At 39.9% G+C, this 12,354-nt stretch overlaps 1 protein-coding gene across 5 annotated transcripts in view; it reads left to right on the forward strand.

Annotated features, from left to right (window-relative positions):
- Positions 1–12,354, forward strand: part of TEDC1 (tubulin epsilon and delta complex 1) — a 76,287-nt gene that overhangs the window by 44,933 nt on the left and 19,000 nt on the right. For all 5 annotated transcript variants that reach the window (XM_030495017.1, XM_030495020.1, XM_030495019.2 and 2 more), the window contains 2 exons: positions 3,858–3,944; positions 6,876–7,088. In XM_030495017.1, the coding sequence (XP_030350877.1) occupies positions 3,858–3,944; positions 6,876–7,088 (300 nt within the window). The remainder of the gene's footprint in view (positions 1–3,857; positions 3,945–6,875; positions 7,089–12,354) is intronic.

A 12,354-nucleotide genomic window follows, 5' to 3' on the forward strand; every position in this document is an offset into this window, starting at 1 on the left:
ATATTTAGGCAGAGCAATTTTTGATTAAAAATATTTTTGCCAGTGATATGGTACTTGAATTATGATCCAGGGACATCAGAGATTAAATACTCATTGCGGGGAGCTCTCTGGAACTGAGTTTATGAAAAGGATGCATTATGCTGCAAATTATTAAATATTGATTTCTGTAACAGTCTACAGGCATCAATGAATTTGGTAGTATGCTAGTAAATAATATGAAAAAGATTGCTGTCTCAACATAAAAAGTAATTAAAAATATGTTCAAATAATGATTTTGGTGCGAGTTAGATTTGTGGATACCAAAGAGGACTCAACTTTGGCGTCTTATTGAGTATCCAAAACCATCTAGAAGATGTGGTTACCTAGGGCTTTTGCAACTGAAGTTCCCAAAGTTTCTTGATGTCCGTGAGCTGTGTTGGATGCTGGATGTTTGGATTTGTTGATCACAGCCACATGTCAGAGGAAGCAAGGCTTGTTCTTTACAGAGTTTGCATTCTTCTGCATCACTCTGAGGTTTCCTGGCAGCTTGCTCTGAGACAGCTCCGTTAAGCACAGTTTAGCCTCTATAGCAAAGCTGTTGCTTGCAAATCGTTTGCACCAGTGATGATTTCTTTACAATGGTTTAGAGGAGTTGTTACTGCAAAGTGTTTGCTCTCAGCATTCATTATGGAATTACTTCTCCACAGAGATTAGCGATTTGAATTTGTCATTACTTTTTATCTCAGTGTAAGTATTTTAGAGCAATAACTTCCTCCAGAAGAATGAAGAGGGGAAGACAATTTTCATGCGTTATCCATAAGCATCACTTAGATATCTGTGAGGCACATTTTTGACTTCCTGCTTCACTTTGCTCATGAGACAAAATTAATGTTCTTCTGCAGATGTTAGTCTTTAAATTTCATTAGGAGGCGTGACAATATCTGGGTCCTTAGGTCACTGAAAATGAGCAGGCAGCTTTAGTTGCAGTATGCAAATTTGTCTTACATTTTTAGAGGTTTATGTAGCAGCAGAAGTGGAACTGCTTATCGCATATAAAGGCATCTCTGTGTGAACTGTTGCTGGTGTTAAATGAATAAGAAAAGATGCAGTGTTTTGGGAAGATGCAGAGGTACAATTTGGGCTTTAGTTTCCACTATTGCAAATACAGCTGAAATACTAGCTCTGCTGTGACTGCAACGAGTGACCTAAGAAAATGTACACCATTAACCTCAAACTCACAAAATGTGTAGCTTAGCTAAAGAACAATAAATGATCATGAGATGCTTGAGTAAAGGGTGGGGTTGGGGGGAAGAAGGTGGCTGATCCAGATAGGTGTTCATTTCGTAAGTGCAGGTAGTGAGAGCCTGTCACCCCTAGGTCATGTGGAGACTGACGTTGTGACCAAATGAATGGCATGCAGGCATGTAATCTGTTGCCCTGTCCCTGCCTTGAACATTTATGTGGTTTTATGGTTTTTGCTAAGGTATCTCAAGGATATTTGTAATACATTAGCTTTTATTGTGTTCTGCATTATTTTCCATGCTGCAATAACATGAGAGTCTTGAAAGGCCCATATAAAGGATGGCAGAGGATGTTGGTGTCCAGGAATAGTGCTTTAAGTCCTTCAGGCCAGAAACTCAAAACCAGAAATCTTAAAAAGTTGGCTACTGCAGGCTGCCTGAAGCTGTCATGGTGCATTCCAACTAGGTTGAAAACTGTCCTCCTAGGATGAGTGATGTAGTCACCCCATTGCTGATTTATGGCTGAAACAATCTAGCACACACTTGCTGTCCTGATATTTCAGAGGGTGGTAACACTTTGGTGAATGATGAGGATGCCACAAGTAGGTGAGTCAGATGAATGCTTTCAAATGAGCTGTTCAAGTTATAACCAATGGAACAGCTAATAGAGGAGGGGTGGGGGGGTGGGGGCGACAAAAAATAAAGAAGAAAAGAAAAAAGAAAAAGAAGAAGAATTGCAAAATATCCTGAAAGGCTTGAGGTTAGGAGCCTGCTCAGAAAGCTTTGATTGCTGTAAGGTTAGTTAACTCCAACAGATCATTTACAGGGTTCGTGAAGTTTCAGAATCGTATCCTTTCAGTTGTGGTATGAAAGCAAGTGGCACATGGCTTTTTTAATATTCAGGAGCTTTTCTAGTGAGACTAAAACTAAAGATGATGACTACGTTTTTCCTAAGATTTTTTTGTTTGTTTTTGAAGGCTTAAAATGAAAAGCTCCCCATTCCAACCTTCAGCCCTCTTTAGCTGTCACAAGACATGTTCATACTGCAATCACACAGAGCTCATGACCACATTACAAAGCTACTTTAAAATCAAGTAACTTAGCTGTTGCCTGAATATTTAATCAACCTTTTGGCTGGGTTTTATTGCCAGCATCAGATCCCATAATGTAAGCCATTTGTGCTGTAGATATACCTATGAAAAAGAAAGGAGACAGAAATCCTTTCTTCCACCTTTCATATACCAGCTGAGCTTGAAACTAGCAGAGTCATTAAGCATAATGCCAAGTGTCAGTTCCGCGAACAAATGTGTAATAATTGTATTTTGGATCCAGCAGTGTTTTAGAGCAAACTACGCATAATTTCCAGCAGTTAGTCTTGCAAAGTGCATTCCCTTCTTTGATTTCTTTATCTTAAAGTTATATCTGCAGAATAAAATTGCAGAGTCAACTCATGCTTTGCAGTTACTTGAATTACATGTTATGTAGTAAGAACTAAACCCAACAAAGCTAGCAGAAGATAGTGGTCTAACTGGTATTGATCTGGTCCTTACCATTCTCCTTGAGACCATATACTGTTACGTGTCATCTTAAAAAGTTGCCTTTGGTGTCAGATTGGTGTTAAAATTGTTCATTTAGAATATATGGCCAGTACTGAAATTGTTAAAGCTGGTAAGCTCTTGATTTATACCTAGTTTGTTCATCTATCATTTTTTCCAAGAACTTTTGTTTTACTGATATGGAAATATTTAGTCTTGGGATGTCTCTTTCCCCATATACGTGTGTGCATACAGGCATGTTATGTATATATTTATGAAAAAATTATAATTCGTACAGCTAGAACATAACCTCTCTCCTTTATATGCTCTCAAGTAAAGGGAGGGATTTCTAATGCAGCAGATCAGACAATTTATAAAATACATAACATTTTTAAAGGGAGTTCTTCCATGCTATTTCAGAGCATCAGAGATCATCTCAGTTTGAGTGATCTGAATAAGGCTGAGAGGTTTTGGGGGAAAGGCAGAGAGGATGGAAGATACCGGAGTTCTGAGATTTCTATAGGTACGGGAGCAGCATGGGAGGGAGATACATTGGACTAGTGGAGATACCTGTTTATTGCAGCTGGGGTCATTACTATTGAGTATGAGGAGACATAGTCAAAGGCCAACTGATGTAAATTTTAGCTGAGAGAAGGCTGTACATGGCGTGGAAGAAAAGGTGTTTAGACCTTATAGCCTTGATATATGTGAGTGAATGGATAGATGAAAAAGTACTCTTGGACAAACATAGATTAATTTGGTAGTCAAGAAATGTAGAAGATTCGGAGATGGTCATGCATCTAGGCCTTAATATGTTGGAATTATGGCTCTTTGATCCCTTAAAACAGTATAGAAACTCACATTTATGTATGTAGGAGCTGGTGGTGTTTGTAGATTTGGAGTGAGGAATAAATCAGAGATGCTGGGGAAAATATTTCACATTATGTTTCTGCAGCTGGTTTGGCAGTGTTTATGTGAAGGAACATGGTGTTGTCCTATATACCACTGATACTTTTTGTTGTTCAGACCAAATACACATTTCATTTAGTTCACAAGAGATCAATGTTACCTGATTTTCTTTCCTTTGTCTCCTTTTCTCTAGCTATTACAGCTTCTGGAGTCTGAAACCATGCAACTAGAAGCCTTTCTGGAGTGGAAGCAACTGGAACCAGTTTATTGGCAGTGGATGGTAATGAATCACACTGATTTTGATGGGTGCAGCTTTCTTGTCTCTAACATAGCTGACCACTTCCAAAGGCCCCTTCTCACAGAAATGAATGCTGCAAACCAACTGTTCAACAGCATATGAAAAAAGCAAAAAAGCCTTTGGTAAAGTAAGGCATGTTTCCTTAGTTCTCCTTCATCCTTCTGTTTTCTTCAGTAAGACTCACTCAGCTCAGCTGAGGAATTGCAGGGCAGAGTGGCAGAATTTCATATAGTTAACACAAATGAAAATGTCTTATCTTCATGTCTTTAATGTTTTTTAAACACAGCAATCATACGTTTTCTTAAAATTAAATGGCTTTTCAGAAGAGGGCCTCTAAGCTTTATTGCAGACTTGAGAACAACTAAATTTGCAAGCAGCTGATATTGAAAACAGCTTCATTTTTCCCAGGCAAATAGTGTTGACATTGTCGATTTCCCCTTGAACTGTGTTGAATGATCACAAGAAAATCAATAAGCCTTTCTTTGTGCATCTTTAGATTTCTCAAGTGAGTGTAAACGGTACCATCCATCTCACTTTTCTCTATGACTTTTGCCCATTCACAGCTGCTGAAAATAATTCTTTAGAGCACCACATTAGCCATATGAGTTTACAAAATTTCAAGAATCAGTGAGATGACTGTTAATTGCCCATATGCCTTGTTCTACACTAAAAGCAAAGCAAAGGAGAATGTAAAATTACTTCACCTACCTTGAAGGGTACTTCCAATGCAGAGCCATTCAAACTGCCATTGGTTCTATCATGCTTTTTGCTTTACATGTCTACTGTTTATGGTTACTTGGAAAGCATCAATGCTAGCACAAGTCTTGCTCCAGATAGGCAAAATGTAACAGCAAATGTTATGGCATTTCAGTGTATCCACCAAAATGTTTGCCTCTGACATGTTGAACAGTGTGGGGAGTATTGTGAGCGTTAGTGTGCTTCCTGGAGTTAAGTCCTAAATAAATACTTGCAAAAAACCTAACCAGCACTTCTTTCTCAGTAATTCAATGGGCTGGATTCTTTTGTTTTGCTGATGATGGTTGCTATGCCTGGATGCAGTAGGATGTATGGGAATGAGATGCACTTTGAAGATACAGTAGTTTTCTCTTTCCAGTTAACCCTTGGCTTGCATTGCTGCTGTGATGGCTGGGATGGTGCTTGCATAGCTACTGCCAGGTCTTTCTGATGGTTGTGGGCAGGAGCATAACAGCACGACATAACTACAGCAAATGGGGTGACTGCAGTAATGTTTCTTTAAAATTCTGTCATTCAATGAATTTCAAATTAACAACAACAACAAAAAAAAAAAAAACCCAACAAAACAACCACCACCACAACGAAAGTCTTGTTTTGTTCCATGCAGTTTGTTAGCTCGTGGGTGCCCAAAATATGTTTGTGTTGTCATGAGCTGGGCCTTTGGTTGACATGAGCTGCTGGGCTCAGTGCTCCTTTATGCCAATTTGCAGTTCTGAAGCTCACTGAAAAAGGAGGTTTTGTAGGATATCTTTTGCAATTCTTAGCTATCTAACAAAGTTTTTTCTTGTATGAGCCAAAAAATCTCTTGCTGTACATGAAGCCAGAGCTTTTAACCTACCTGCAGAGGAGAGAAAGAGGGGGTGAGGGGAATAAAAATATTCCCATCCTCTTTATAGCAATCTTTTATATAAGTGAAGGCTGTTAACATGTCACTGTGTTCCCAGTTCCTGTTTCTAGGCTAACAAAATTGGTTCTCTCAATGTCTCCTTGTAGGCCATTCAATCAAACTTCTGATGGCTGTTGCTGTTCTCATATGGGACTTCCCTTCCCGTTTGTCTGTGTTTAACTTCAGGTGCCTCACCCGTATATCAGTGTTATAGTCAGCGCTCTTCTATCACAGAGACTTGTGTTTATACTTTCTGAAACAGTGCTTGACATTAACAGTACAAAATTGGTGACTTACTGGTTTTCTGATGTCTTTTCCAGCAGTGTGGCTGCTGAGCCAGTAATTATGCATTTGGTTTTTCCTTGTCTGTGTGTAGATTGTGCTGCTCAACTGCTGAATTTCACTATTTTCACATTACTCCTCCAATTTCTAAAGATCATTTTGAATGTAAAGTTTGTCTTTAAAAGAGATTATGACCTCTCCTATTTAATGTCTTCTTGATAATGATATGGAAATAAATATTTAATACTCTTTGAGTGAAGAGGCCTGGGTCCTTTAGTTACGCTGTGCTACCCTGGCCTGAAATCTGTGTTTCTACATAATCTGTGCACACAGTGTATACAGATGCATGCATTTCAAGGACTCTGAAGTTATTTGGGTTGGGTTTTTTTTTTCAGTATTTCAAGTAACAGCTGCTATCTCTGAAGGCAGCTGCAGAATTAACTATAGAACCAGCTAGGTGGTCATGGTCAAAGCAGAGCTGACAGAGCCTGGAGCAGGGATCTCTTGGTCTTCCTCAACTTGCAGTTTTACATGGGCACAGGTGATCTCATGGGTGTTACAGCTCACTGTGCCACATACCAGATGGGGCTGTCCTGAACAGTGTAAGCATGTACCTCCTTCCTGGTCATCACAAAAAGCCATAGAAATGCATCCAACCTCAGAGTTTGAGGGGAAGGAGCATACCTAGAGCTTCTGCAGTAATGATCTCTGTCCCGTGAGTGTTACTTTATGCTTTAGTGCAGTGAAGAGTAGCTCACAGTATTCAGTGCTTTCTAAAATAAGCTAGGTTAGCAGCATAAGTTTTCTGTTAACTTAGAAATATGTTAAAATGAGCTGAGGAGGTTATCTCTGAAAGTAACTCTGAAATTATGGAGCAACTGTATACTGAGATGGCAGCGGTGAATTCCTAGTTAACGAATTACCAAGAAGATGGGAGACACACCATTTTTGCTTCTGACGAAGAGTAACTTTTATTGTTTTTCCTCTAGGAAACTGTGTTAGATAATATGGCTGAAGAGGGAAATACGTGTGAGTCCCAGGACGCTCGTGTAGAGGGAAGTGGGCTGCCAAAGGTGGCCTCGTGCTGCCCCTGGGCTGACAGTCTGACTGGGCAAATTGACAAATTATCCAGAGACCTAACGACGCTCCGTGAGCAACTGCATAAGCTTACAACTCGCCGAAAGGCTGCATGGTGTGAGAAGGTAAGGCTTTGGCTGGCCTTCTTGATCCGTAGTGACTTTTAAGATCCTATGCTATTCAGCTCTCACTATGGCTCATCATAGGGCAGCCTCCCTGTGTCTGCTGTGTGTCAACCTTGCTGCAATCTCGATATCAGATCTACAGTTACTTGTCTGTTTATGCCCACAGCATGCCAGGTGCTCTTTCAAACACAAAGTAGGCATCTGTCCCAGAGAAGCAGCATGCTGAAACTAAATAAGTGTTCTTTTGGAAGGCATCATAGGATAGGCATTGCAGAGGAGAGAAGAGGAAAAATCATGGCAGCCCCCGGAGGGGATAGAGGCAGCAGGCTGAAAGCATCAGTAATGGTTATAGTGAGAAAAATGAAGATAGGTATTTGTAGGAAAAGGAGGGCGTGAGAGGCCAGAGCTTGTCATCTTTCACTGAGTTAGTAGCCTTTGAAATATCTGATGAGGGAAGGAATAAGAATGATTTGAAACCTGTGAAATGAGAGAAGGGACTAAGCACAAGTTTTGGTGGAGGAACAGACTGGCTGTGGGAGGCTGGCTGCAGAGGAAAGCAGGTGATATGAAGGAAGTATACATGGTGTTCGCTGACATAAGGAATGGGGAGACACTGGGAAGCACCCAGAGGGGGTGGTAGGACATAAATAAAGGAGCTGTTAATGTAGGTGTAGAAGGTTCATCTGAATATTAACATGCTGGGAGAAGAAGATACAATGAAGGTGCAGGCATAAAAGCTAGTAATTTTTTTTCATGCATCAAGAGGAAAGAAGGATACCAGAGAATCTATGAAACTTATGGATGGAGAAGAAGTGAAAGAAAGAGTTGGGGCAGATAGAGCAGTAACAGAAATGCTGTATCACTACTTTGTATCTGTATTAACTCAGGAGAGGGTTTTAATTTTGCTTGGGCTTTTTATTTTTTTGTTTGGTTCTGGGGTTGTGTGAGTGTTTTTTTGTTTTTTTGGTTTTTTGTTTTAAGATTGAAGTGTTGGTAGACAGGACTGCAGATCAGCTGACAAAATGAAAAGTGGCAGGTTGTCAGATCAAGGGGTGTTTGCCCAAGATTTCAGAAGGGTCTGGCCTGGAAAATGTATGTAGAGAGCTAATCACACTCTTTGGCTGTAAGGATGAGGAACTAATTTGGATCAGTTTGACAGGGATAGGCACAAGAAGCTGCAGCTTCACACAGAATATGGAACTTCTTCCCACAGGGCACTGGATATAATTACTGTACATGGATTTGAAATCCGTTGGACACATTCTTGGAAGATGAAATTCATCACAGACTACCAAATGTACAGTTATGAATTACAAACTTAGGAAGCTGCAGGAGTACAAATCATTGCAGGCTGAGGAAATATTCTGAGGAAGTATCTCCATGTTTGCCTCTGTCTTGTAGTCTTCTCTAGGCACTTGCTGTTGGTCACTGTCAGTGATGGGGTACTGGACCAGGCAGGTCTCTAGCATCATAAGATTTGGTTGCTTTTATGGCAAAATGAACATGACTGTTTTTTTCCAGTGCATGATTTCCAAAGCAACATATGCTCTGACTCCTCTCATATATAACAATATATATGCTGTTAAATATTATATAATAAACACACTGAAATTTTATTATGTTTAAATTTGGAAATGAAGTCTAAATAGAGTAACCGATGAATTCTTCATTGTACTTTGAAATAGGTGCAGTGATTGGATTTGAATGATGGTCAGTCAAGTTCCAGTGCTCCTGAGATTCAGTGAATATCACGAGTTTATGACCGTGGGTAACAAATGGAGTGCATCTTAAGTGTGTTGTTAAAAGGATGGTTTATCGCAAGTGTCTCCTCTTCTACATGCCCTGGAACAGAATTATTTTGTAACGCTACATGACAGCATTTTTTGGAATGCTGGGGTGTCAGATGACTCTTCATCAATCCTCTTTATATCAGTCCTTCCTTTGAATAGTGTTGCTGCTTATGTGATTCTTTCTGTCTGTAGTCTGTCTTTTTTTTCCTCACAGTCAGGATGCTTGCTGAATGCAGGCTCCTCCATCAATTTTATGTTTTTGCCCCCTTCAGACTTTTCCCTGGAAAAATAAGCTTATCAAGTCTTTCCTTCTATATTATTTTATTTTAGTCAAACAACTAAAAGATACAGCGGTAGCTAAAGTGGTCATTACCTCTATCTTTGTATCTTGTGATACTGAGACATCTGGAAATTATCTTGGCTCTCACAAGCATTGCTCAGCTGAGGGACAGTACAGTTTATTATAGCTCTTGTGCCCACTACCATGTACTTCACAAAAACTGTGATAATCCATGGAGTAATTATGTTTGTTGTTACGAGTAGGCCTGATGTCTGTGCCAGGCAACTGAGTAGAAACTGTTCTGAAGAACAGAATTGAGGGCACATGATGAAACGTGATGTACTGGGGAAGAGACAGCAGAGTTTTTTCAGAGGAATCATGAATCTAAAATCTGTTGGAGCTCTTGGAAGGGACCAGTGAGCATGTGGGCAAGAGAGTTGGATTGATGTCGTTTAATTGCATTTACAAATGGCATTTAGTAAAGTTCCAGAAAAGCTTCTCAACAAAAATAAACTGCCCACGTGACACTTTTTCCTCTTACCCTTGAGCAAACGGCAGAGCAGGAAGCAGAGAGGAGGCGGCTGCGATGGGTTTGCAGAGGCGGTCACTGGTGGAGCCTCATCGTGGTGCTCAGTGTGTGTGTAACTGCTCTGGGAAAGGAGGTGCATAACAAGGTGCCCAAGTTGAGAGATGAGGCTAAATCCCTGAGAGCACATGAAGGACAACAGCACAGGGTTGTTGAGGGTCCTTGTACTGAGTAGCGAAGTGGTAAAATGTCAGATAAAATTGCATGGAGATAAATCTAACAGAATGCATCTGAAGGGAGAATCGTAATTTTACACGTTTTTTTTTCTGAGCTGTCTGTCATGGCACATGAATGAGCTCTTGGGGTTATAATGATGGTTCTGTGGAAATGTCAGTGGTCAGAAATAGTAAACTGAATCCTAAGAAGTGTTAGGAAAACAGAGGAAAGCAAAACTTACAATGTTCCCATCCGTTCCTGGAATGCCATGTGCAGTTCTGGTCACAGTCGTAACTCAAAAAGAAACAAAAAAAATAAATGGTTAAGCTGAAAAGGTGCAGGGAGGGGAATCAGTGATGACCCCAGTTGTGAAAGGGTTTCTCTGTGAGTAAATCTACCTAGGCAAGGGCTCCTTGCACTAGAAGAGGAATATCACAGTGGAGCAAGAGGAAACATTTTTTATTGTTCTTCTGATGCTACTTGGTTTTCATGATGGGGGAACCTAGAGGGAATTACTGGACAAATTAAAGAAAAAAAATCATTGTTAAGCAAGAAATATAGGAAGTATTCTCTGGTCAAGAAAGTCCTTCAGCCATAAACTCCTAGGGTTTAGGAGGTTGTATTTTCCTGTGAGGTATTACATATTTGTCTAGTTCTAAACTTATTCCCTAGTTATTTGCTATTGAAGACTATTGGAGACAGTGTTGGGTTAGATGGAGCTTTGTTAAAACGAGGTACAGTTGCTCACTCTTTACATCCGGTTTTGAGCATCACAGTTCAGGAGAGAAACTGGGGAAGAATCTAGAAGAGAGAAATGAAAACCATTGTAAGTCATAATGTCAGGTTTTTGAAGGTCTTTATGTTAAAAATGGAAAGACTAAAGTGAGGTGTATGATTCTTTGAATACATTTTCTGTGGGGGAAAGATCTTAAGGGGTTTTTTTTCCTCTTGTCCTCAGTAAATGGGACAAGAATGTGTGTCAATTGCAACACAGAGGTTCTAATTAGATACTAGGGAAAAAAATTCCTGATGCCCTGGGCAGAGAAACATTGGAGTAGGTTGTCCAGTGAGCTGTGAGAAATCGCATTCTTGGACTCTGCACAAACCAGGTTATGCACATATCTGTCAAGGGTGGCTGAAGGGGAGCTGGACCTGCTCTAAGACTGGATTGGGCTAGAAAACCTGTTGAAGTATGTTTCACTTATGCAAGCCTGAAATTGATTTATTTATTTATTTTGGACAATGTAGAGGTATTTCAGTGTGTTAAAGTCATTGCTATGCCATGATGTCTGGTTATTCAGGATGTGGTTTCAGGATGTGTCTATTTGTAGCAAGTTTGATCATTTGCACACTGTGATTCTGGTAATTAAAACTATTGTTTGTAAATCTTTCAAAATCCAGGAACTTAGTTTTCTTATTTTCATTTGTTTCTTTCTTTCTTATTTTCTTTTGTTTGTTTCTGCCAGCCCCCAGCTCTTTCATTGGTTGTGTGCTTGGAATGACCCTGAAACCATTTCCATTTCAGGGACATTCACTAGGAAACATCTGAATGTTGCCACGGGATTTGGGTGATTTGTGAAACCCTGATTAATATGACATTTTAACTAATATCCATCTCTAGGCAGCAATATGTTCCGCATCTTGGAGGAGAAAAGGCATATGTCAGAAGCGTGATCTGAATATGTGGCTTTCTTACTCTTAGCTTTGTTTTCTTCCATGCAGTACTGGGCAAATATTCATCATTTCTTTGGTGACAATTTGGGGATTTGTAAATTGTCAAAAAGTTAATTGAAGTGGTTAAGCTTTAAAAATATTTCTCTTCTTAGAAACAAACTTAACTGTAAAAGATGAAATCTCTTAATTCCAGAAGAGAACTTGTTTGCTTTTTCCTTTCTGAATAGTTTATTATCTACTCCTCTATTTGAGATGGGGATTTGATTTCTGTCTGTGTTAAATCTTTGGCATCCACAAGCTGGAATGCAGAGCACTTCAACTGGGGATCGTTTCAGTTTTCATCACATAAACGCTCACACCATACTGAGCTTTTGTTGAAACTTGGGATATTGCATCTTGGGATCCTCTATGTTTCATTAGCATTTAAAAGCAAGCCAGACTCCTCTGAGATGGCAATATGATGGAATGGAGCTTGCTCATGCATACACATCTGAAGCATGGCCCAGAAAGACTTAGAGCCATTAATCTGAGCTTGAACGTGCTCTTTCCAGACTAGAGTCCTCTCCAGAAGTACTGGTGGCTGTGCTTGTATGCTCGGCTCATGTTGTGCCTGAGTACCCAGAGTTGAGGCTTCCAGAGGTTGTAATCCCTGGCCCGTATCAGACTTACTTAATGACAGTGGAAGAGCACACTGAAACTTGAATTTTGTCTTTGTTTCTGTGTTTTTTTCCTGATTAGTCACCTCCCCTTCCATTCAGTAGCCCCTAAGCTTCCCAAACT

The sequence above is a fragment of the Strigops habroptila genome, chromosome 8 (genome assembly GCF_004027225.2).
Source record: "Strigops habroptila isolate Jane chromosome 8, bStrHab1.2.pri, whole genome shotgun sequence".
Classification (NCBI taxonomy): Eukaryota; Metazoa; Chordata; class Aves; order Psittaciformes; family Psittacidae; genus Strigops; species Strigops habroptila.